Source organism: Callorhinus ursinus, unplaced genomic scaffold, assembly GCF_003265705.2.
Source record: "Callorhinus ursinus isolate GAN/ISIS: 27379988/994484 unplaced genomic scaffold, GSC_fseal_2.0 scaffold38, whole genome shotgun sequence".
Classification (NCBI taxonomy): domain Eukaryota; kingdom Metazoa; phylum Chordata; class Mammalia; order Carnivora; family Otariidae; genus Callorhinus; species Callorhinus ursinus.
The window spans coordinates 9731178-9757755 of NW_027397100.1; the positions used below are offsets into that span (position 1 = coordinate 9731178).

General features: G+C 53.1%; 1 protein-coding gene and 1 long non-coding RNA gene across 6 annotated transcripts in view; one reads left to right on the plus strand and one right to left on the minus strand.

The window, feature by feature from the left end:
* Positions 1-26578, minus strand: part of DLGAP4 (DLG associated protein 4) — a 191752-nt gene that overhangs the window by 28752 nt on the left and 136422 nt on the right. For 2 of the 5 annotated variants that reach the window (XM_025875760.2, XM_025876709.2), the window contains 2 exons: positions 3020-3381; positions 405-493 (listed from right to left, as the gene is read on the minus strand). In XM_025875760.2, coding sequence (XP_025731545.1) covers positions 405-493; positions 3020-3381 — 451 coding nt within the window. Of the gene's footprint in view, positions 1-404; positions 494-739; positions 820-3019; positions 3382-18308; positions 19103-26578 lie in introns of those variants that run through there. The other 3 variants (XM_025875761.2, XM_073880471.1, XM_025875766.2) reach the window with 3 other exon arrangements.
* On the plus strand, positions 19102-20088 carry LOC141370563 (uncharacterized). Its single transcript, XR_012374711.1, has 3 exons — positions 19102-19219; positions 19298-19420; positions 19977-20088. It is a non-coding gene; the product is annotated as an uncharacterized lncRNA (long non-coding RNA).

Consider the following 26578-nt stretch of genomic DNA (forward strand, 5'->3'; position numbering starts at 1 on the left):
GGGTCCCACAGCCCCCCGTCTCATTCTCTGCTCAGCCCTTGCCCCACCCGTCCGCGCCCACACGCGCACGCGCACACACACACATGGACAAGGTCATAAGGTTGCCTGTTTACTGCAGTGGGGCCAGGAAGCCCACCAACATCGGGGTGCTGGGCCATGTCTCTGCTGGCCTCGGCCCCCTGAGGGCTGATTAATCTCGCAGAGCAAGCGCTCACTGGCCCACCCACCTGCCTGCCCAGCCTCCCATGCCTGGGCCACTGCCCAAACCCCAAACCCAGCTTGGTTATTAGAAATCCAGCAAGGAGAAGTGGGTTAGGGAGAGCAGGAGGAGAAGGCGCAGGAGAGGTGAGAGCAGAGGGAGGGAGAGGAGGGGGAGAAGCAGCCACCACCTCTGTGCGACTTACCGCCAGTCGTCCTCTACCTGAACCCCGATGGACTGGAATTTGGTAGCGGGACTGGGCTCCTCTTTTGGCACTGGCTGAATGCAGTCAACCTTATTGAAGGACAACGACAGCAACGCACGGAGACAAAGACAAAAATAAAAAACAAACACCACACTTGCTGCTGAAATTCACATTAGTGGGACGACGCAGAAGGACAGACAGACACGAGGCATGCGGACACTGCACATGGGCCCGAGGCCGGACCCAGTGAAGCCGGGCACTGCTCATTCGCGCGGAGGCGGGCGGGCAGGTGGGCGGGAAGGGGGGATGGAGTGGAGATGACTGGCTTTCCCTACTCTGAGGAGGGTGCCATCACATCGATTGCTTTCGGTCCGTTGTCCTCCGAGAGGTGGGAACCGTTCCTTCTAGTCCTCTCCTTTACACGCATCAGAGAAGGAAAAAAAAGGACGACGAGAGAGAAAGAAAACACACACACACACACACAAAGCCACAGCCGTTATCTGGTGTAGTCGAAGCTGGGGGCTGTCTCGAGGCAAGGATGGCTCCCCCAACACTGCCGCTGAAGGGCAGGCTGGAGGCGCTTGTCTCAGGGCCAAACCTTGGACAGCAGTTCTGGATTTGGAAACTGCCCCAAGGTGATACAGTGAAGCCCCAGGACACTCTGGGATGCCGTCCCTGGGCCTGGATGGCCGAGGTGACCTTCAGCCGTGGGTGGGCCTGGGGAGCAGTAGGAAGGACCAGGGCCAGCTAACTCAAAAGCTAGCACTTTTCCTATACTCCTGTGAAGTGGAAAGAAACCCGGCAGCAGTCATGCCCTTCTGTCACTGCTCACGAATGAGGGAGAACCCACACCTGACCTAGGGCTTGAGGTACCAAGGGGTGGGATGAGGGCTGTCAGAGCATCCCTGGAAATTGGGGAATCCCAGTCCCTTGTCTTCACAGATGTGGAAGGGGGGCTGCAAGGTTTTCTGGGGCAGAGGCTGGGCGCCAGGCTCCTCGCCATGGGGACGCAGCTGCATTTCTCCTGCAACAAGAGTTCACTTGGGAAGTGCAGCATCACGGATTTCAAAGAGCCGTGACAAGAGCTCGGCACAGGGGTGGGGGTGAATCCCAGGAAGGGGAAAGCCCAGGATGGTCCCAAGAGCTAGGATCCTCAACCCCATGTGAATTTCTAGATGAAAGGAACCAACGGTGAGCCTAGGTCAGATCTTCTGAAAAGACAGGAGCCTCTGGTTTGGCCAAGGAGAGGGTGGGGCTGCCCAAACCATGACCCTCAGTGGTCAAGGCCAAGAGACTAGGCTATTCTGATGTCCCTAAGAATCCCTCTTGGAGCAGCTTCACAGGGCGGGGGCTGGACTCCTTAAGGAGGAGCCCAGAAACCATTAGTCTCCCAGACAACTCTGTTCCTGTATTTGTGGGGAAACTCAAGCCCCAAGTTGCCTCTTAGGGGGAAAATAATTCAGGCCAGTGCAAGAAATTGGCTAGTGAGCCTTCTGTGGTCAGAGCCATGTGGTCTTCCTCGTGTCTCAAGTTCCTCGGGCATTCTAGCACTCTGCCATCCACTCGGCCACATCCGGTTGCTCAGGGGCGGCTGGGGAAATGGGGAGCCCTTGCAGCCCTAAGCCACAACACACACCAGCTTGACCTCCCTGAGGGCTCCACCTTCCCCAAGCTCAAGGCTCACCGTAGCTGCCCTCCCTTCCTCCCTGCCCTGAGTGTGGTCCGCTTTAGTCTGAGGTCTGGCCAGAGCAGGGAGAGTCCTCTCACTCTGGACTCAGAGCAACTCTTGACTCCTGCGACGCAGGGCTCCAGGTGCCCCAGCTCGGCTGCCAGAAAACAGATTACTGCTGTCTGGTGCATGCAGGAGGTGCAGTGAAGCAGGGGAGGGGAGGCTGGTGTGCCCTGTCCCGCCGCGTGCTGCGGCCATGGGTGGATAGTGAGTTTGGCTTCTAGGAGGGTCTGCTGGCTTTGGCCACTCGGTCCCAGGGAAATATCTGCCTGGATCCTTTCCCGTGGAGGGAGGCATCGGGACCAGCATCACACTTCTCAATTTGACATGGGCCTGGTGCCTCGAGCCACCTACCTGTCCCCAGGGCCCGAGGGGGCTCTGGGTAAAGTTTCCCTCAAGTAACCCCCATGGCTCAAGGGCTCTGAGTCCCGGGCCCCAGGCCCGTCGGCGTCTAGGCTCCATGCTGCTCCCACCGCCAAGCGGGGCTGTGACCTCCGCACCCGAGCTGACCTTGGATTAGAGAACTGTTAGGCCAGTCCCACCTCCCACGAGTCGGCTGGCAGGGCAAAGGGTAGAGTGGACAGACAGACGGTGGACAGGTGAACAGTGGACAGGAGATGGCTGGCTGAGTGTAACTACATTCACTGGGACAGCCCATTGGAGGAGCAGGGCCACATGCCCACAGCTGCAGACTGCCAAAGGACTGGGCAAATGCAAGGAAGGCGTGGCTATGCATGGAATTTGGTTTGGCCACTTGGAGCCAACCCCTCCCAAATACAGACAAACCACTTTGCCCCAGAGCCCTAGTGGGCCTCCACCAGATGTAATTACACACAGGTAGGTGCAGAGTGGGCTGAGGACATAAGAGTGTGAAAGGGACCCCTACTTGTATTCCTATAGATGACAGTTTCCTTTTGGGGATGGCCTCAGGGTGGGATTCAGAGCTGGTCAGCGTCCCTTGTTCACTCTTCAGAGCTGCATGTTTTGGGGGTGGCTCAGGAGCCTCAGGGGCTGGGGTGACTCCGCCCCGTGTCACACTGGGCGGTCGAGTACTGCTGTCCAGGCTGTCCGATGAGTTGCTCAGGCCCGACTGGCTTGTCACCTCACTCTTGTGGTCCTGGCTGTCCAGGTAGGTGTCCTGGGCAGACTCAGTACTGCTCTGGACCGTGACAGAGATGAAGGGCTTTGACGTGGTACGTGGAGGGACTGGTGGTGGGGTCTTCTTATACGCCACTAGGCATGATGAACCTGCAGAGAGGGGAGAGGAGAACAGGGAGAAGGTAAGGTCCCAACCCTCGCGAAACCCTTTCAGGTTCGAGAACCCACCTGACAGGCCCTAGCTCTGGCCTCAGCTGTTCCCTCAAGGAGGATTTCTGGAGCAGGAGAGTGGGGGGGAGCTGACAGCAATGACCAAGACAGACAGACACAGGCCCTGCCTACCCTCCTACTAGCCCAAGGCCAAGTCTAGCTGGGGATGCCAACATGGACTAAAGACATCCTCCACCTCGTAGTCCCATACAAAGGTATTTTCCAGTTGGGACATGGGCTAGATGATAAAGTTCATGGTGCCACAGGCTGTGACAGAGCCTGACCCAGTGCGAGGGGAGACAGTGACAGCAGAGTAGAGCGCAAGAATGCTAAGCAATGTTAACCTTGCTTCCTAAAGCTCACTGAGAGACCTACTGCTCCCCCTGGACTTTTCCTCCTCTACCTTCCCTCTGCTTGGACGCGCCCTCTCGGTTTGGTCAAAGGCCAACACCTCCTTCAGGGTCCAGCTAACCCTACCCCCATCTTGCTATCCCCCGCCCAAGTTATGTGGAAACCCCATACACCAGTCGGCCTCCCTCAAGACTCCACCGTACCTGGTCCAATTCCCCACTCTCCACCATGATTCAGGGAACCAGGACCTACCATGGGTGGGAGTTGGGATCATCTCTGAATTCCAGATGTAATTAACGCATCTGGCCTGGGGCTGGCCCACAGCAGGGGCACAGAACGCTGAAGACCCACAGCTGGCCTCTTACTAAATGCCCAGCTTTTTGTCTGAAACAGAAGGTGCTGTTCAAACAGCAGTCGCCACTTGCTGTGAGGGGCTGGGTCAGACCCGACCGCTTTTCTCAGCATCTTAACTCCAAATGCCCTTTCCCCCATGAGGATTAAAACAAACCTCTACCTGAGTGACTTTAAGCTCTGCCTTCAAGGGGCTACTGATCAGGGTGATGCTGATGGCCCAGCGGAAACCCACAAAACCAGGCCCGGTGCCGCAGGGGCCACCAGCAAGGCACAGCAGAATCCGTCCGCCGCTGTGAGAATCACTACCCAGCCCTATCAGAATGGCTAAATTACAAAACAGTGACAACACTTAAGTGCTGGTGGGGATGTGGGGAAACGGAATCACTCATACATTGCTGCTGGGAATGCGAGATGGTACCACCACCCTGGAAAATGGTTTGGCAGTTTCTTTCTTTTGAAGATTTTATTTATTTTTAAGAATCTCTATTACTTAGGGGCTCTCAAACTCACAACCCGGAGATCAAGAGTCACACGCTCTACTGACTGAGCCAGCCAGGAGCCCCTTGGCAATTTCCTTTAAAGCTAAATATGCACTAATCATACAATCCAGCAATTGCACTCTTGGGCATTTACTTAATCCACAGAAATGGGAACATATTCACAAAAGAACTCCTACATGAGTGTTCATGGTAGCTTTATCTGTCCCAGCCAAAAACTAGAAACAACCTAGATGCGCTTCAGTGACTGGTTTGACAACCTGTGGCACATCCAGACTGGAATACTACTGAGCAATAAAAAGGAACCAGCTACTGATATAAGCAACAACTTGGATGAATCGCAAGTGAATTATGCCAAGTGAAAAAAGCAATCTCAAAAAGGTACATACTATACAGCATGACTACAAGAGATGGGAAGCAGATTATTGGTTGGTGGGGAGACGAAGGGGAGAGGGTGATGCAGAGGCTGGGAGGGACATGGGTGTGGCTATAAAAGGGTGGCAAGGATTCTCCGTGTGCTAAGAAGTGGGGACAGGCGGTGGACACATGAACCCGCACAGCACTGGACACAAAGCGAGTAAAGGGAAAATGGTGGAGTCTGAGTGAGACCGGCTGGCTGGTATCTACGTCAATATTCTGGTTATGATATTATATTAGTTTTGCAAGATTATACCATTGAGGGAAACTGGGAAAAGAGTAGACCGGATCCTCTGTATTATTTCTTAAAACTGTATGTACATTGCAATTACCTAAAAATAAAAAATTTAATTTAAAAAGCCCTTCCATCAGTCGGTTCATCCGACAAATGGGTTGGCCAGGCCCTGTATAGACTCCAGGAAAGCTAGGAGTCTCATCAGCAGAGAATCGGTCATGAAAGGAGTGCTTGAACGGTAACAGAGGCCACAGTGGAAGAGCCCGGGAGCCGGGCCTCAAGCCTGAGTCTGGAGGTGACGAAGGGCTCTGGGAGCTCAGAGCCAGGAGCACTCAGTTCCCATTCTGCTCAGAATTTCCCAGTCCTGCTGAGGCCTTGAGGGAGGGATCCATCCAGACACACCCCCAGCCTGAGAAGGGCGGCCCATGGGCAGAAGAAGACAGGCAGGGCAGGGAGGAGGTGGGGCTGTGGTCAACAGGAGCATGACCCTTCCACGCACCGCCTGACGGGAGAAGGGATGGGCCTACTCGGGGAAGAGGGGCTCCTGTGTTCAGCTGGCCATGAGGCACAGGCTCAGCCCCAAGCTGGGTCATTCACTGAGCTGTACTCAGCAGCTTTATGGCTTTGTAATTTAAACCTCATAGTGACCCTGTGAGGCGGGGACAGGATTGTGCCCACTTTACAGATGGGGCATGTGAGGTTCAGAAAGGTCAGATAACTTACCCAGAGCTGCTCACAGCAAGTGGCAACCAGCATCCGTTCAGCTGCGCAGCCTCTCTCACTCTGCTAACCCAGCTTTAGGCCCCTCCCTGCTAGGACGGGGCTGCACTGATCACTGTGCCCCGCAGTATCCTGCTGGATTCTGGAGCCCGTCTGCCGGGGGCATGCCCAAGCTGAGATCGGACTGCTGGAGGAGGAAGGGCCTAGACTAAAGGCAGAGGCCCTGGCAATTACTCATGGAAGTCTCTGGCCCACTCTGGACTTTCCAGTACCCCCATCTGTTCAGTGGGTGGGGAGGAGTTCTAACCCAGGTGGTAGCACACCATATTCACACGGCCCTTGACACTCAAAGCATTTTCCTATTCGTTCTCATTCAAGGATAGGAGAGATTCCTGCTCTAAATCCCTTCTCTCCACTGCCTGAAATTCTACCATTTGAGAGTCATTCCTTTGATGGTAAGGAGCCAGAGAAGCCAGAAGGCAGCAGAGAGCCAGACAAGCCGGAGTTCAGATCCCAGCTCTGTCTTATACTAATTTGGTAGCCACAGGAAGGGATTACAGAGGCTACATCACAGAGAGTAAGGCTCAGGCCCAGGGCTGACATGGCTCCTACTAGTTTCTGGTACAGAGTGAGCTAGACCTGGAGTGGCGGTGGGGGGTGGTGAGCTACCCCTGGGGTCACTGGTCAGAGAGGCTGGGCTGGTTCTCTGACCAACCCTGGGGAAGTTTTCCTGCACAAGCTAGACATTAAGAGCAGTTTGCTGAAGCCAATGGCCAACAGCACCCAGCAGAGCAAGAACTGGGTTCTAAGCCTGGCTGAGGCTGTGGGACCCATCACGGTCCTTGTTCCCATCTGTGGGGTGGTGCTATCACTGGCCTAAAGGAGTTAGTGTGTGCAGTGACCTATGCGGAAGAGGTATCCCCGTCAGGAGACAGTGGGGGTGCCCAGAAAGAAGACTAACCCTCCAGCCTCTCGCTCAGGGTTGTCCAGGTCCAGAGTCCTGCTGACACACGCTCAGAGGGAAAGTGAACTAGCAAGGGGCCAGGCCACATGGCTAGATGTGATAAGAGGAAAGGTGAACTTATCTAGGATTTTCTGTCTCCTGGGGCACAAGTCACAGCCAGATAAGTGGTGTGACTAAGAGGGAGGATTTCAGGGCCTTGGGGGGCTCCCTGGGTGGCAGGCATCCCTCAGCTCTGAGCACTGTCTTTCCCCAGGGCAGGAGGATGAAAAACAGGCCCAGGACTGGACACTCCGGCCATTCTGTGTTCCTTGCCCCCACTGCCCTTCTTCCCAGCGTGGGGCTATTACACACGCTGCTCCTTCTACCTGGAAAGTCCCCACTCCTCACGCTTCCAGTGTCCCTTCTTCAGAGAGGTCTCCTCTGACTGCCCTCTACTCTCAGATCAGCCAGCATCTCTGTCAGAGCCCCTGTCACATTTGTCATCCGCTCATTTAGGCATTTATTTATTGATGGTTATAGGCTTGGGGCTGTTGGGGGGAACTCTGTCTGTCTTGGCACAGCAGGTCATATCTCAGGCCCAGGGTACTACCTCAGGCTTTTCAGAAAGCTCTCAATATTTGTCAAATGAGAAAATGAACCTCATCCCTGCTATAAAAACCCGTTAGTTGCCCCAAGTCAAGATCATGTAGCTTTAGCGAAGGCTCCCAACACTGGAGTATGTAAGCTTCTTGTCTCCTCTCCTACTGGGAGCCCTTTCTAAAGCCTGGTTCCAACTGACCACCCATCTCTGCAGCTTCATCTCCTGTCCTCCCACCCCCTCAGCATGGCCCTTCCCACTTCAGAGAACCGAATGTACGCTCTTCCAAACACACCACACTCTGCATGCACCCAAGCCTTCGCACATGCACTTGGCCTACCAGAATCCCTTTGCGGGTCCTTCAGCCAGTCCCTCCGCCCCAAGCTCTTGCTGGCCCAGGCAGTCTGCCCCTCTCACTTCTCTGTGGATCAACTGGAACACTCAGGGCTATGGCCGTGCCCGACTGTGTGTCCCATGCGTGTCACCAGCCCAGGACCCAGCCCAGGATCCAGCACAATCATCATTTGCCAGTTAAACTTTAAAGGGGCACAAGTGCCCCCAGAGACCCAAGGTGTTGGACCTGGCAAGCACTGCATCCTCCAGGATGGGACTGTGGCCCTCCCTGCCCAGGGGAGACATTCTTTGTGCCACAATTTATTATAACAACATAGCACGTGGGTCCAACTTTTTTGTCCATTCACTCTGGAAAACTTTCAGATTTGCCTAGGAAGCTAGACAGTGAACATGCCTCCAGCTGAGCCACAGCAGTGTGCACCCGGAGGCCCTCCCACCCCCCCGCCCACCCCAGGAGCTGCATGCTTCCCTGCCCCCATCTCGGCCCAGCCAGTCTGTCAAGCCCAGGCTCATACAGGAGCCGGTTGTGCAAGGCCTCCTCCGTGCAGTCTGCCCCCGGCCCCAGACATCCAGCCCAGCCTCCCTGCCCTACAGCACACAAGTCCTTGCTTCTTCTAAGTAGAAGCTCCCTTTGTCTCATTTCTGCCTTCTGCTTCAAGATCTTATCCAGCAAACTCTATCAGGTCAGAATGAATTTATTTCTGCATTTTTTTTTTTAAGTCAACGTGTAACAAGATGACCAAATAGAGCTTTAGACACTCAGCAGACTGGCTGTGACTCCGTCTCCCCAGAGATACAGACGCAGCCACCCCGGGCAGGCAGCCCCCTACAAGTGCCTTAGAGGCCCAGCATGGCCCTCCTGCTGCTGGCAACCGGGGGCCCAAGCTTGGCGGGGGAGCTGAAGAAGAGGCCTAGACTCCTGAAGAACAGCGGGTGCAGGGGGCCCCAGACAGCGTGGGAGCCACTGCCGCGGGCCTGACAAGAGGCCGTGGGGCCCACGTCAGCCCCATGAGGACAGACAGCGCTGGCCTCAGAGCCAGAGCTGCCTTAACTCCCTTTGCTGGCCCTGCCAGGCTGAGGAAAGGGCTTGTCAGAGGAAGGGCTGAGGGCCTATGGGATCCCTGCCCTCTCTCACCAGTGAGCAACCTGTCAAATGACGCAGCTCAACGGGGCAGCCCATTTGGGTACTGTGGGAAAAACAGCTCAAGGCTTCCACCTACCAGCCTCAAAGGCCTCCCTTCATCCCTCTGTTTCTTCTCCCGAAACAGGGGAAGTTGGGAAGTAATTCCGAGCAGCAAGGTCAGGATCAGGGACAGACTGCCCTCTCAGAGCCACATTCCTGCTGAGCCCACGTGACCCCACCGTCCCACTGTGTCGGTCTGGAAGCTACCTCCTTCGCTGTGCCTTCAGAGCTCGCAACGTCAAACTTTAATTCCAAACTCCAGCGAGAGCGCCTGGCAGCACCTCTTAACCCAACGTTCTCCTGGGAAGCCTCCACCACTCCCCAGGACCAGGTGCTTCCTAGTTGCCTCTCCCATCCATTCCTTGTCCCCTTGATCTAGAGCCAGCCTCCCCTAGAACACCCAGACTGCTTCTCCCTGGCCCCCAACCTCCTGTGCTGCCTTTCCAGTCCCTCCTCCACCTTGGTCGGCCACTTGAGAAATGCAACCACATCACGGCTTAGTCTGAAACCTTTCCATGGTGCCACAACTCACCCAGTGGACTTAGAACAAACCTTTCAGTGGGGGCCTTCAGGGCCTCCAGAAACGACACCTGCCTTGGACACCAATGTGCATAGGAGCCAAGAGGTCACAAACGTGGCACACTGGGGAAGACAAAGCAACAAAGCTCAGGGAGCCCCGGCCCCATTCACGGAGTCTGGTCCAGAAACCAGGATGCGCTCCCGTTCGTAGTGTTCCGATGCCAACAGTGGCCCTTACCGAGCACTGGCTGGGCCAAGCCTGAGCAGGGGCTTCATACACAGTCAGTCCCCATGACTCGGGACTCTCTATCCGAATTCATCTATTTGATAACATTTGTTTGTAACTCCGAAACCAACACTCAACGGGGTTTTTGTGGTCACTGCCAGATACGCACGGGGAAGCGGAGCCACCCACCCAGTGCACACTTTCTTAGCTAAGCTTGAACAAGGGGACACCCTGCCTTCTTGTTTCAGCTCTCCTACTGTAAACCAGTGTGCTTTTCCTGGTCTATTTAGGAGTATGTTTTTCACATTTTTATTCTTTCTGTTGGTGATTTCTCCATAGCACTGAAGGCAGTGACGTGCCTATGGAGAAAATAGGTATCCAACAAGCCTTGTGCAGGCATGAGTCATAGTGCTACTGGCCAATTCAATGTTAATAAACCATCAGTATATTATTTTTAAACAGAAAGACGCAGAAAACAAGGTTATGTATTGATTAGCTGATGGAAATGAGACCAACGTCTTGCGGGGTCTCGATTTCCCCCAGGAGCCATGATTCAGAACGCATTCACTAATTCAGTGTTTGTCACACTTCATGAACGTAACTACTGCAAATAAGGAGAATGGATTGCACTCCAGCCAACTGAATCCTTAAAATGGGTGCATGCGAGGTAGGTCTGCCACTGTTCCAGTTTACAGATGAGGCTCAGAGGGGCGGAACAACACCCTAGCTCACCTCCCAGAGAGGCAGTGTTGGGGCTGGGACTTAAACCTGGGCTGCCAGAAGGCTACTACCCTATGCCTCCCACCCACTGCACCAAGGGTGCTGCCTCCACATGACCCTTGGGCACATCAATGATTTCACCCAGAAAATGGGGTGTGATACCCAATATGCCCTGAGTAGGAGCCAGAGAGATGACAGATTGGAAGCTTTATAATCCTGGGCGGGGCCCCTGCAACTACTGTTACCATGGTTTCTGGATCAAGGAGAGAGTGATCACCTCCTGGAGACCCCAGTCACCCAGTGGCAAGGAAACGTGGGGCTTTCACGTGAAGGGATCCTCTGTGAGCAAGGCATGGCTTGGCCAAGTAGGACTGAGGTAATGCTGCCGGTGAAGGAAAGACAGGGACCGAGGCAAGGAGGCCTGAGGGCTGTGTCCTTGGCTTCCTGGGGCTGGCAGGAACAGAGGCATCTTCTTCCTACCTGCAGTATCCCTCATAAAGTCCCTCCCAACTGGCCTGCAGTCAGAGGGTTTTATAGCACCAGATCTGACAGCAGCTGGAGGGCAGATCACCTATCTTAATAGCCCAGTGCACCAGGCAGCTCCACGTGAAGTGCCAAGGCCATCTCAAGCTGAGAGTGTCCAGAATGAATCTGAATCCCTTCCTCCCCCACAATGGCCTTGCTCTCAGAGACCAGGGACCTCATGCACTCAGTTACACACTCCAGAAGCCTGGGAATGCCTCCGCTTCCCATCCACCTCCATCTGCCCCTCCCCCACAAAAGCACATTTTATAGAGACTGGCTTCTACCCCCACCAGCCTGGTCTAGGTTGCCACTTTCTGTCCTCTGGCCTTTCTGCTTTGTCAGTGGCCCAACCCACTCACAACCACTCTCCCAACAGCAGCCTGAGGAACCTTTTTAAAGTACAAAATGGACTACTTCCTTTCCTTTCCAAAGCCTTCAAAGGCTCCCCACTCCATGAAGAATAAAAGGCACACTGCTCATTTTGGCCTACAATAAGAACTGGCCCCCCCCATCCCCCCACCTCCAGCCTCGGTTCCTATACCTTCTCCTTGCTCATTCTGTTCTAGCTGCACTAGCCTCTTTGCTGTTCTCAAACATTCTGAGCACGTGCCCACCTCAGGGCCGCTGAACCTGTGAAATGATCCCCACCCTCATCTTTGCATGTCTACTCCTTCCCATCCTGATCTGTCTCTGCTCAGGAGTCAGGTCCTCGACAGGACCTCTCTGACCACCCTGTTTCCTTCATGCATTCATCAACTTACTGGTTTACTTGTCTTCTGTCGTTCTCCTACCAGAAAGGGATCCTGAGTATCTAATACAGGTTCCTGAGGGTGGAGACCCTCAATATCTTGTATAATTACAACGCTTTCCCAGCACCAGGCCAATACATGGCTGGGTTCTGTAAATACTGAATAAATGAACAGCCCCCTATTTGACAGTTGGGCAAACTGAGGCTCAAGGAAGCAAAATGATCAACTCCTGAGTCTGAGTTGGAATCCAATGCCCAGGGCCAGGGCTTTGAGCTCCTTTTAGGTCAGTCCCAAAACACACACGCATGCATGCACACATGCAGGCACACTACAGGGACACAGTCTGGTGGGATGTAAAGCCTTGAGCAACACTGCTTGAGGTTGGGTAACAAGGCTGTGGGAATGAGAGCTCAATAAACCCTAAGGAATGGGTGTCAGAAATTGTTTGAAAATAACCATTCCTAAAAGTTGGCAGAGAGAGAAAGTAAACAGTGCTTCCAGCAACATTTTCCAGGCCAGGCGTATCACAAGTTCAGATTTAAAAGAATCATTACTGAATGAGTCCTGCCCAGGTGCTACTTCATTCCAGACATAGGCCTGGGAGGGGAGATAATTATCACTGATGTTTTACAGATGAGGGAGCAGGCTTTTCAAGTGGCAGTATAGAAAAGCTCTGTTCTATGAGGCCAAGGTGCCAGGTTCTAAACTCAACACTGGACGTGGTGGGCCAGTGTCCCTTGCACAGGACCTGATCCTTTCTGGGCCTTAGTTTCCCCAGCTGTAAACTAAGCAGACTGGCCTTGAATGGGGGTCACAAGTTCAAATGTCTATAGGAGACTGGTTATCTAACCCCTCTGGGTCCACAGCTGCCATGTGGAGACCGGGTGATAGAAGTCAGAAATCTGGACTTAAAAAAAAAAATAAAACCCTTATGTTTTTAAATGGAATGAGTTCTGTCAAAGTTTTAAAAAACACTGTGCAGGTACCTGCCTGCCACCTAACGTGGCACATAGATTGTGACTGCTAGAGCAGCAGTCCTCAGACCTCCTTGCTTTTTCTGGAGCTCTAGCCCCTCTTCCCCAGCAACTTCTCCCCCTGCTCTGTCTGCAAGACCCTCCCCCTTGGAAAGGCAGGACACCCTTGGGAACCTTGAAATTAAGGCAGCCAGGAGGTACTTCTGACGGTGGCTCAGGTCTGGCTGGGTGAAAGCAGAGAAAGCCCCTTCTGGTCGGCAGGCCAGGTCTGGCTTCAGGTTCTTGGCACCAGGGCACAGGTGGGGAGAGAGGACAGGGTCCGGAGTGCAGATGGCCAACCCCCTTCATGGGCCTGGAGCAGTTGTTTGAGAGGGCCCCGCTTGGTTGCCCCCTGCCCCGGGGACAGCTGCTCCTGCTCCTCAGAAGCACGGTTTGCACCCCAGCTGGGGCAAGGGTGTGCGAGGGTTCTGTCCTGACACGTTCAGGCCAGAGGGGCAGAGGAAAGGTTACACAATGCCCTCCGGATGGACCCAGAGTTCAGCTCAGCTGGGTTTCCAGGACGGGAAGCAGTGGGTCGGGAGACTTCACAAGCTCCAGGGTGCCTCCCCTGGCTGAGGGTGGCCCTGAGCTGGCCTAGCATGGAGCACTTTAAGGGTTTCAGCTTACTACCTCTTTACCAGGCCGACCGTTCCAGTTTCAAAGAGGAAGAAAGTGAAGCTCAGAGAGAAGTGAGCAACCCAAGGTCACACAGCCAATGAGGACCACTGCTCCAGCAGTCACAGATCTATGTGCCACATCAGGTGGCAGGCAGGTCTCTGCAACCCAAGGTCGCACAGTGGAAAAGCCCGGATCTGAGCTCAGCCTTTTTGATCCCAGAACCAGTGCTTGTAGCTACTACTGCACCATGATACCCACGGCTGGAGTCTGGTGCCACCCAGCAGCACCTGGCTGAGATCTCGGCCAGGCCAGTTCCCCAGGCACAACCTAGACGGGCTTCTGCTCCTGGGGCCCTCAAGCAGGGTCTGATGATTTCCTGAGTAAGTTAGAAGGTGGCAGCCTCTGGCTCTGCTGGCCAGAGGCCTGGTGCCCCCTGGACCAGAACCCTAGCACATGGAAGGAAAAGGTGGCCCCCCACCCCCACCTGTGACCACTGCTGCCCACTGCCCTTCCTCAGGCCCTTCTCCTCCAGGTGTGTGGTCCCAGACACTCTGGCCCTCTCACCAGAAACACCAGAACCCTTGACATGGGTTCCCCAGTTACCCAGGATTTCCCCAGCTTGGCTATCACTACAGCTTCAAAGTAAAACCCAGAGAGGTCACACAGCTGGTTGAAGGGGTGCTGGGATTAGAAATGAGGAGGAGCCTCCAAATTCCAGAGTCCTAGGAGATAATAATGCCAGTAATTTTCAAACCAGGTTTTGAGGGCCCCCAGGGGGAAATGAGGAAGGCCTTTTTGACTCCCATTTTTTCTCCATATGGAATTCCCACACAGTACTCTGAGACCCACCACATGACTTCAGCCTCCTCATAGTACAAAGGAAGAAACTGAGGATCAGAAAGGCACATGTGCTGAGGATCAAGTGGCAGAGCAGGGGCCTCTGCCTGGGGCTCTAAGTGTGGGTGTGTCCCTCTTCTCCCCAGATTGAGAAAGGAAGATGCCTTCAGGTTCCCAGCCTGGAGAACGCTCCAGGCGTTCAGGAAGGCAGCCCTACCTCCTCCAGCCCCTGACCAGGGGACCCCAAATAGCATGCTATTCTCAAAATCCACTTCTACCATTACAGCAAAGTATCCGGTAAGCAACCTGTCAGGCAACATTCACTCCTTGCCCATTCTCTCTTTTTCTTTTTTTAAGATTTTATTTTTAAGTAAGCTCTATACGCAATGTGGGGCTTGAAATTACAAATCCAAGATCACGCTCTACCAACTGGGCCAGCCAGGCGCCACTCTCCTCATCCCTTCTGTGTTGGAATCTGCCACAAACATCGTCTGGCTTTCTCATTTATCCTCTGAGACCTGCCTGTGGAGTCCACTTTGCCAGCAGCTCTGCTCAGGGGCCCCTGCCCTACCCCCAGGACACCTATTACCACCACCCCTGGGAGTCCGAGCTTTAAAGAGATGGCAGCTTCCAAGCTGCAGTTACTGAATCATGACTTTCTTGTTGTATGTCAAAGTTATAACCACTAGGAGGGGGTGCTGCGGAGATGATACCCAGAGTGACGGGCTGCTGTGGCCCCAGTCTGTGTAAAAAGCTGATGTGTACAGTCCCTTGCCTGGCCTGGTGGGGAGTTGGGGGGGTGGTGTGGAGAATCCACGATTTGGCTTTTCAAGTACTGGCTCTAGCATGCGGGCTTCACTGCTGCCTTTCCAAGGTCTCAGGAGCCCAGTCTGGGAAATACAACTTAAAAAAAGCCTTAAAAAACCACCCTTACTTCTGGAGGGCTGACGTCAAACCCTGGTGATGAGTCACAAAAGCCTGGCTTTTTATAAGTTGTCACAGGCCCCCGTGTCCAGAGCCAGACACTGCCAGGCCCCATGCACCCGAATTGCTGGCCTCTTTCGTCATTCTGAATGACCGAGAGGATCCCAGAATAGAAAGAAGGTGTTAACGGGCTCATTCACTGTGCCTAGAGTGACAGGTGGTATATCGGGTGACAGGATCAGGAGCCAAGAAGCCTGGGCAGCTGAGAGATGGGATGAAACAAACAGGGTGGAACTGAATGGGGAAAACCTTGGGTTCAGGTCAGGTCACCACTGGCGGTGCCGCCTGCCTTGGTGCCAGGCCCGGGGACAGAGACATAGGAAGGGAGAGGGCCTAGTCCTCAGAGCTTATATTAAGATTTTGAGTTTGGATCCCATGTTAGACCATTACATAAGGAAGCAGCACACGTGGGAAAATGCCTTAGCGACTCCTGCTGACCACAGACATGGCCTGAGGCTGCACTGACAGAAAAGGTACAGGACAGGACCGGGGCGGGGCAGGGGGAGCAGCCCCCACTGAACTCGGGATGATGCCATGGGTAATGCTGGCGACTCTGGACAAGGGGCATTGCCCAACTGGAGCCCGAGGAAAAGGCAATTCACATGGGCAGAAGTCTCAAATCCATCCGTGATGACAAATGCCTATTTTACAGCGGGGAAGTCCCACGCTGGGTCCTGGGCAGGCAGGATGATCCAGGACGCATAAGTCCTTGTGCTGAGGCAACTCGCAGTAAATGCCGAGGTGGCGAGGAAACGCCTCCTCTGCTGTGCGGGGCCACAGGGAGCCTGAGAAAGCCGGGACTGACTGATCACGAATGCTGTGACTGGTTAGTGCTGCCTGTCAGAGATGTGCCACAGATGGGGTGTGATACATGTGTACACGAGTCATGCCTCGTTCAACACGAGGGAGGGCTTGGAGAGACTGGGACAGTGTTCTGGAAAAGAAAGCCAATTCAGAAAGGCATGGCTACTGTCTTCAAATACCTAGAAGATGTCGCACACACATGTGCTCCAAGTCATCACACTACAACCCTAGTGGGGGCAGGAAGGTGAGGCTGTTAAGGGGAACCAGATTCTGCATTATAAGGAGGCACTTTCTAAAGGGCAGAGCTGCCCAGAAGGGTGCAGCGAGGCCAGGCACAGGCATGATGGCCGCTGGGAGAAGACACAAGCCCTCATGGGTGTGACCCTTCGGATTCCGTCCAAGCCTGAGTTGTTTGTTCTTTCTTTGCCCTCCTACATCACACCCAGTTCTGGACGGGACATCAGACATCATTCGTGTGTGTGTATGACATTCACACTTCAAACTTTTTTTTCCCCCCATCCAGAGAATTGTTATCAACAAGCAAAAGAGACAGAGGACAATGTTCATTCAGCTCAGCTACATGGGAAATGATGTGAGGACTAACACCAGGGCCTCGGCACAGCCAGGGCTTACGATGCCTTCCTCCAGGAAGTCTGGCAGCACAGCGCCCCCACCTGAGATGATAAGCCCACTCTCAGCATAGGAGATCCGTCAGCACCCGCTACCTGCTTCTGAGCACTAGCTCTGCACTCACTCATGGTACCACTAGGCTCCTGGGCCTCAGTTTCTCTCAACTATAACATGCCACCAATAGCCACTTGCCCTGCCCCCTGCCCTAGAACTGCTGTGTCTGGGATGCAGGTGAAAGGGCCTGGCGGGGGCCCACACAGCCGCTGCCCCATCCCAGCCCCGCCGAGGCACTCCACAGGCCCGGGGCTGGGGAGGGTAGGTTCAGTGCCCTGTGTGAGGACCCACAGCTGCCCACCCCCTCCATGCCATACGTGTATCACCGTCTGATAGTTTTGGTTGGTGACCACTGGTGTCCCTGTCTTGCCAAGCTGCCCTCTCTCCCCACCACCCTCTTCATGCCAACACATCACATTCTCAGCTTCCAGGCCTCGGCAAGGGGTGCTCCCTGCCTGCAACACCCTACCTCCTCCCTCATTCCGCCACCTCCTCCAGATTTCAGTTCCGGCATGGCTCCCTCCAAGGAGCCTTCCCTGACTGGCTCCCTCACTGGGTCCACGCCCCATGTTTAGATGTGCTCCAGGCCCTCGGCATTGCGCTGTTTGCTTTTCTCCTTCTCCCTTTAGACCCTGAGGCCCCTGAAGGGAGTGGCTATGTGGTTTCCATCCCTATAACCCTGTCTCCAGCCCAGAAGAGGTGCCCAGGCAAATGTCTGCTGATATTTAGGAGATAGGACCCTGCTTCTGACTTTACCCCAAAAGTGGTACAGGCCTACAGGGCCTTCCCCCAGAAGACTGAGGACACAGCAAGTAGAAAAAAATCTGTAAGAAGTGACTTGGCAAGCAGAAGACAGAGGCGCTGGGACAAGTCGTGACTGCAGGCTCCCTCCTCATGCCCCCGGACCCGTTCCTGCTCAATTTTTTCCCAACCACCTCTGAAAGCACATTATGGTGACATTTGGGGAGATCTCTTTGAAAGAACTACCTACCCAAGTGAAGGTCACCAACCTCCCCGCCCTGCCCATAGAGCCCTGCCCCCACAATGGCACGGGGTACTAAGTGGGTTAAAATTAGCGGCTAATAGTCATAATTACCAGTGTTTAGGGTCTGCTCAGGAACTGGTGGCTACTGCAGTGGCCCAGTCACTGTCCGAGGTCCTTACACCTGCATCTTAATATTTGATCCCCTCAGGATATGTTTTCACCATCTCCCTTTGTGCTGAGGAAACGGAGGCCCAGAGAGGTTGAGGGACTTGCTCAGCGTCACACAGCAAGTCACATTCTATCTGCTAAGTGAGTGCAAACCCTATAGGTTTCAATCTCCAGAACCCAACCTTCACAGCATCCAGTCTCACAAACAGTAAAAACACAAGCTCATTGACGAGCAAGACTGCACACACATTCCCTCAAAGCTTAGAAGTCGCTATAGAAAGACAAGTTTGGTCTCCTCCTTCTGCTGGTGGAGAGTGCGCCTCCACAAAGACCTCAAGCCCAAGCCAGCACCGCAAAGAGCACCTGAAGAAGGTGGACTTTACCTCGACAACTTCTACCCCTCTGGGAGCTGCTGTGCCGCGATGTTTTTGCAAGCATACTCATCACACCTCTCCAGGCTTTGGGCTGTTCTGCCAAAGGACCCTTTTCCGCTCTCACAAAGAGACCTGTGACATCACCTGCCCCTTAAGCAGTCCCTTCCCTCCCAGGACCGCCACCTGTTTGTAAAAGCTGGGGACCGTACTAGGTTGGAGATCGCACTGGTTGCACTGGGTGCGCTCCTTCCGGGTGGTTGGGAGGACCTGCCAGTGTTAAGAAGGATCCTGGAGCTGTGTCTGGGCTCAGTGGGACTGCCTGTGATTGACTGATGTTTGCCACAGGCCTAGTATGGGAAGTAACTGCGAAGTACAAGATTTGTGTTGTCCCTGGGCAAGATGATCACCACAGAAATGCTTTAGGACTCTATTCCCATGATGCAGAATCACTATCCATGACTCCCCACCAAAACCTTCACCCTGTGTCCTCCTCTGCGGGCCCACCAACAAGAGAGTTTCTTGGGCAATGTTTTCAATCCAGTAAGATGGGAAAGCAACTATTTGTTTCACAGTCTCCTACCCATCAAAAGACTGACCACCGAGGAACCCACAGTAGCTGCTTGTGACTGAGGGTGGCTGGGTTTCAGCCCAGGGTCGACGCCAAAGTGCTGAATGACCTCAGGCCTGTCACGCCACTTCTAAGTCTCTGCTGCTTCTGTAACATGGGGATCAGGAGTCCCGTTTCCCTTACATTTAATCACAATTGAACACTGTGCTAGGATCCTCAAAACTGCCAAGGGAAGTCCATTATCTATCTCACTGATTTTGGGATGTCCACATGACAGAAAGTACTGTCCTGTCTCAGGGGAGGAAGATGAGGCTCAGAGAGGTGGAGGGACTTGGCCCAAATCCCACAGCAGGTAAGCAGCTGAGGAACTGTGCCTGGGTCCTAGGATTACATCCACAGCCTTCCCCATCCTGTCATCCCACCTCTACAGGGAGGCTGTGGCCAGGTTCCACGCAGCCACAGGGCCTTGGAACCAAGGCTACCTCTGCGAAGAAAAGTCCTCCCAGGAGATGATCAGCCTGTTAACTCTGCTGGAACGCGGTCACATGAAGCTGTGAGTTGCAGTGTGCATTAACTGGGAGAATTAATCACCACCCAAAGACTTCATTGTTCAGAGATATCATATAACCTCCTTTTCAAATACATCCTCTTAAGACGGCCTTGTGAATGAGGCACCTGGGGGAGTCGAATCCAAGAGACAAAGTAGAATGGTGGTTGCCAGGGGCTGGGGGGAGGGAGGAACGGGGAGCTTTTGTTTAATGGGTGAAGAGTTTCAGTTCTGCAAGATGGAAAGAGTTCTGGAGAAGGGGATTGTGAAACAATGTGAGGGTATTTACTGCCACTAGACTGTACACTTCAAAACAGATAAGATGGCAAACTGTTGTTAGGTGCATTTTATCCCAAATCGCATGGGGGGGGCTAGCAAGGAGTCTACTGATTCCTTACAAATGAGCCGAATTATCAAATTGCTGTTTTACACCCCAAATCCAAAAATGACAGAATAAGGTATTTAAAACTACTATATGCATAAATTTTAAAAATTTCTGCTTTGAGTTAAATGTGTTTGTGAGCAGAGGCTGATCTATGATCTGCCTGCATTCTCTTTTCAGACATTCAAGGAAGAGAAATAAAAACAAAGAATTCAAATAGAAAATAAGGAAGATCCGAAGTCCTTAAGGACAGTGATGGTATCAGAACCTTGGAAAAGAGTTGGATGGGAGTGTGTGGAAATAAAAAGTTTAAACTAAAAAAGAATTAACTATAGAAAATAGGGGGAGGGGAAGGTCATTCTAATCTCATTGCCTGGACACAATTACTATTATAATATCATTCTATACCAAAACTTTTTTAACTGTGATCATTTTTTTTAAATGTTTTATTTATTTATTCATGAGAGTCAGAGAGAGAGAGAAGCAGAGGGAGAGGGAGAAGCAGGCTCCCTGCCTAGCAGGGAGCCCAATGCGGGGCTCGATCCCAGGACCCCGGGATCATGACCCGAGCCGAAGGCAGATGCTTAACCATCTGAGCCACCCAGGCGCCCTAACTGTGATCATTTTAGAATTGCAACCTTGCTAAAAAGACATAGAAACTTCTGCTTTGGCCTTCTTACACAGTAGTGTGGTGGAATAGAAAGAACAGTGACCGAAGACTTCAAATCTTGATTAAGCTGTGTGACTTTGGGCAAGTCACTTAACCTCTCTGTTCCATCACCTCTAAAAACAGCAATAATAACTGCAAACAAACCGCCAGAAGAAGCAACAAAGCTTCGTGAATTGTGAGGGAGTATGTGAGAGGAAGCGAGCAATAAATACGGAGTGCTGAAGGGGCGCCTGGGCGGCTCAGTCGTTAAGCGTCTGCCTTAGGCTCAGGTCATGATCCCGGGGTCCTGGCATCGAGCCCCACATCAGGGACGGGAAGCCCGCTTCTCCATCTCCCACTCCCCCTGCTTTTGTTCCCTTTCTCGCTGTGTCTCTGTCAAATAAATAAATAAAATCTTTAAAAAAAAAATAGAGTGAAGAAGCCTTTTCTTGATGACTTAGGGATTAGTAAGAAAACCAATCAGAAGGTAAGTATTTGGGAGTTCTGATGTTAATTTAATTTTTTTTTTAGATTTATTTATTTATTTACTTGACAGAGAGAGAGAGAGACAGCGAGAGAGGGACACAAGCAGGGGGAGTGGGAGAGGGAGAAGCAGGCCTCCCGCGGAGCAGGGAGCCCAATGCGGGGGCTCGATCCCAGGACCCTGGGATCACGACCTGAGCCGAAGGCAGACGCTTATCGACTGAGCCACCCAGGCGCCCCATGTTAATTTTAAAACAAAACCAAAAACATCTCAACCCATTGACACCTTGGGCTCCTACAGGGCAAAGTTGTTTGCTTCAGAGCAAACAAGGTCCCTGAGATGATGAGGCCCTGCCTGACCTTGCAGATCACTCCTTGTTCCTTAATATGCTAAACACTTTCCACCTGAGGGTCCTGACCCGCCCCTGCTGTTCCCACCGCCAGACTGCCTCTTTCCCACTGGCCACCTCACCTTCCCCGACTTGCCCTCCCCATCCTCTCTCAATAGGTCCCTCTCAGCACCTATTTGTTTCCTTCAGGGCTCTTCTCGAAAGCAGACAGTATCTCTCCTATTTGTCACCTGCTGGGATGGGGACTCCAAGCTGGACACAAGCTCCTTGAGGAAAGAGACCAAGTGTGTCTTGTTCTCTCCCCTCCCCCGGGGCTCAGCGCCGGGCTCTCTGAGCACAGGAGTGGCTGACCGTTTGGAAAAAGAGGTGGCTGTTTGGCGGTTGGGTGGTGAGGAGGGAGGAACTGGCTGGGATGAACCCAAACCCCCTTCCCCGGGCTGTCCCCATGCACGGATATGTGTGTCCCCGTTGAGGAAACTGCAGGGGAAGCAGGAGCGGAGGCAGCCGGCCTGTACAGGTGCTGTCAGACAGGCCCCGCTCCTCTTACCCGCCCCTGGCCCACAACTGCCCCAGGCAGGCAGGCACTTCCAGATTGCTACCACACCCCTGTGCAGGGCAGTACCCCGTCAGGAAGTGTAGGAAGACCGGGAAGGCAAGAAAGTTCCAGGAGAGGCAGGAATTCACAAATCTCTTCACAGCACACTCAGTAATGGGCCCCAGCAGGAAACCGTCCTGAGGAGTGATGACCCTCCAGAGACAAGCTCTGGCTTTGAGTGCCCGGCCATGAGTGCCTGATGGATTCTAATGGCCCTCGGCAGGCATTCTAGCTTGATCTCAGCTCTCCTGGACCCTGGGCAGCCAACCCCTGCCATCCCTCCCCGACCCACAACACCTTCCTCTCCCCTACAAAGGGCGTGTCCATACCCTAGGGTGTCTTCCCCTCAAAATCTCCAACCATCCGGATCCTACCCAGCTTCTGAGGTTTTGAAGGCCACCTCCTCCCGAAAGCCTGCCTTGATTCACTCCAGAGTCCCCATCAGAGCCCTGCACTTGGCAAACAATAACTTGGTGTCCTTCCAAACACCCCATCCAGTCCACCTACATCGCTCTCTCCAGGCATGGGACATGGACAGTCTGTAGCTATTTCAAGTCTTCTCTCTCCCCTTGGATGTAATAGCAGCAAACATTTTTTCAGTGGTTCCTCTGTATCAGACACTGTGCTCAGTGCGTTACACACATTTTTCTCTTGTCCTCACACTGAAACTAATGTCAGTAATATTATCACCTCTATTTTGAAAGTGAAGAAACTGAGGCCTAGAAAGTTTAGGGAACCTGCCCAAGGTCTCACAGCTCTCGGTGGCGGCCCAGGATCTAAACCCCAGCAGTAGGACAACTAGACCTAAGCTCCTGACTGCAGGTCTGCGAGACCTCTGGGCTCCTCCCCCAGTGCCTGGCTCAGCCTTACAGCTGGGCTTCATCAATGCGAGCTTTCTGCATTCCAGAGGCAGCACGGCCAGGTGTGGATCATCAATGCAGTCCTTCACCGAGGACCCACCTGATCGATCTCCCACCCTGGGCTCAGTGTGTGCCCTCAGGGAGCAGCCTTGAACCAAAATGGCTCTGTGTCTGGGGACCTTGTGATTGTGCAGACAAGAGAGGTACACAGAAATTGTATTTGTTGAAGCAACAAGACTGATACTGTATCTGCTTTGGCAAGTCTTGAGAATTTTCTTAGAAAAAGCACAGAGAAATAGGAGCTCAAGACCTCAGCGAGTTCGATAACAGCTAATCTTTGAAATACCCAGGCCAACCAAATCAGGTGTTAAGATACTCGCTAGCTTCCAAGGGACCAAAACTGATTCAACTGAACAGCAGAGCTTTAAGAAACTCCTCCTGCCAAGAAACCAATAGGGAATCTGAAGCCCAGAGCTGGAGAGGATCTTGCCTGAGGTCACCTAAAAACTCAGGAAGAAGCCACGGCTCCTGCTCCCCCAAACCCTGTCCTCGCCAAGTTCTTGGGGCTGGGACCAGAACCAAGAAACCAAAAACGCTTTCAGGCCGCCTGGGTCCTTAAGAAACCGCCAGGAGTTGAGGTAAGTGCCCACCCCACAGTGACCGAAAGTTTAAAAGTCTTCACAGTGGAGACAGGGCCCTAGCTCTTACCTTCAGGAAGAGTGGAACTGTTCTGTGAAAGCTGGTTTTGGGAAGCCAGAATTTCTTCCCCAGGCCAGCAGAGAGGCCCAGCTCAGCCCTGCCCCGGAAGGATGGGCGTTTAAAAGGCTCCTCACCTGTGACCACACCCGGGTGAGGCTGACTTTCACCAGGGAACCCGTCCGACCGGCCGTCTTCCAGACAGCGGCAGGCCACAACGCCAGCGCGTCTGTAGCCTGGCGCCTCTCCTGTGGGGCCCTACTGGGCTCCCAGCCACTGCCAGGCCTCCAGAGCAAGAGGGAGAAGAGGCCGGCCCCCTCCTGGGAGGCCAGCTCGGCCTGGGTCCCCCAGGGCCAATCCCAGCCTGGGCTGGGTCTGAAGCAGCTGCTTCCGGCTTTGCCTTTCTCTTTCACTTTGGTTTTTAACCCCAAAGTGAAACTAAAGACTGGGACGATGTGGGAAAGATGGGGAGAGGTAAGGCCGAGGAGGGCTGAACCCCTGGCTTCTAATTTCAGTTAAGGCTGCCTGCTCACCTGGGAGGAGGCCCTCAACTCCAGGACTTAGTTTTCCCATTGATAAAATGGGAGGGAGGAACTAGGCTTGTGATTTAAACTAGTCATCTTGAACTAGAAAAATTAGAGAACTTCTCCTTCCTCATCCCTACCACCGCTGAAGGCAGAGAGGGAGCCGTAGAAATGCCCTGTAAAGGACACTAAAGGACCTTTCTGTTGGCTTGGAGGAGACAAAACTGGCCTCGGTGTGGGACCCTCCTGGCTCCCTGACTACCTCTTCCTCACCTGTCATCTGATCACCTTCATCCTGAGGCGGGCCCTGGAGAGTTCCAGCATCCTAGGGCAGAGCAAAGGCATCCTAGGCATGAGCCTGACTGTCCTGGCACAGCAAGTGGAGACACCCACCAACGGCTGCCCCCAAATTCCCAATCTGAGGACAGACCAGGCCATCTGCTAAGACTGAAGGCAGCCCACCCAGAACTGGAACTAACATCAGACTCAGCAACTCCAGGGTGCCTGGCACAGTGTCTAGCTAAGACCACTATAATCTATTTTATGGGGGCTCCCCACTGGCTGGTTTACCAAATCTTCCCACTAGCCTGGTGACATGAGAAAGGCACAGATGAACCTCCCCACTTTTCAGATGAAAAAACTGAGGCTCAGAGAAGGGCAGGGACATACTGGCCCAGCCTGCACTGGGATTCAGGAGCTCAGTGAATATTTGCTGAATGAATGAGTTCACCGGCCCCACAGCTGCCAAGCAGGTGCAGGCCACACCCAAGAAATGCAGGAAGGAGGATGCAGTGTGTGTGTGTGGTGGGGGGATGCTTCTCCCTGGAGACCAAGTCATCAACAGGTCCCCAGGTACCTGTAACAGAGTCCCCTCCAGCCCATTTCTTCCCTTCATTCCTCACTTCCTCTCAGCTACACCTTACTCTGGAAATACCTCATTGCCAGGGACTGCTGAGTGATACTGGCCAACCCCCTTTCCCTGTCTGGGCCAAATTAGAATAGTTCATTCTTAACTAAGGAAATGAACTCGAATCTAGGGAAGGCAGGGTACTTTTTTAAAAAATACACATTTTCAGAATGCAAAAGGCAATTCAAAATATCTCACAAAATGTTAGGTGCACAGACTCTTTGTAACAAGTTTCATGCAGGCACACCCGTATACGAACACGTGGGGAAGGGTGCTTGCTGCAGCACTGCTCACAGCAGTGAGACTGGAAACAACCTAAACGTCCTCCAGTAGAGGACTGGACAAACGACTGGTGGTCCATCCATTGGTGTGACTGTCACACGGTCATGGAAAAGGGGGCCATGGACCTGTGTGCATCTACAACAGAGACTTGTGTAAAGACAAAATACAGAATGGTAGGCTGTAGGGAGAGAATATGCTACCGTTTGTGTAATAGGGATGTTATTGACACAGCTGCCTGCATATGAAGAGTATTTCTGGAAGGAAACATCAAGACTGTTCATAGTGATTTTCTAGGAGTGGAGAGTGGGAGAGACATATTTCACTGGGCACTTTTTTCTACAGTTTGAGATGTTTAAACACATACATGTATTGCTTTTTCAATAAAAACGTAGTTTCTATACATAAAAATAACTCCAGCAAAATGCTTACCCATAGAAACCTCTCTCTATGGCTTGGGGAATCAAAATCCCTAGGGGCAGGGCCCAGGCATCTGGATTTTGAAGGCTCCTCAAAGGCTGCCGCTCCCACCTTGTAGAGCAGGTGGCCAGCCTCTGAGAGTAGATGGAGGCAGCCTGGACACTGCAGGGCTCTGGGCAGGAGGGACAATGTCAGAGAAGACTCAGGAAAAACTTGGCCTTAAGGTATAGGGAGGATCTGAAGAGGGCTTTGAATGTGGAACAGTTTCAGCTGAGAGTTCCTACAGGGAGCAGTGGGGAAATGATGCCAGGCTGGTAAGACAGGGAAAGAGGAAGGATTGTTTCTCTCAACAGGAGATGCTGACAGGTCCCTACCTCTCTTACACTTGGTTCCCACTCATGGGACCTGAGGGGGCTGGGCCAGAAATCCTAGGATCTGCCTTTATTTCATCTCATTTAATATTAAAGGAGGCAAGGGAGGGTCCCCAGCTCAGCACATGGCCACAGGGCTCCACACCTGTGCTGACTGTAATCAAATATTTGGAGGCTAGAGAAAATTCAGGCCAGGATCTTAGGTATAGCAGCCCTCAGGCAACTTTCCCCGCCGCCCCCCGCCCCCCCCTGCCCCCAAGAGAAGGAGCAGATGGCCTTCTGTTGAGATGCCCTTCCTCACCTTCTTGTTAATAATTAAGTCATTACTGAAGACGTCTTTGTCACTTTGGAAGTTCAGTTTGCAGAGACTGTTTGCTGCCCTGGCTTGATTTACCATGATGCTCTAGGTCGAGGGCTCACGGGCTACAACAGTCTAGACCTAAGCCACAGGCCCAAACTGTAGGGATCTGCAGAGGAAAGAGCCCAGTGTTCAGGTCAGGAGTGCTGGGCTAGGTCCTGGCTATATCTAACTGATACTGTGGACGCCGGCAGGTGAGTGACTGAGTCTCTAAGCCTGCTCTGCTTGCCACCGTAGTGCCAGGGCCAGCTCACTGCTTGGCCCTCAGCAGGCACTCCAGTATTGGTCGA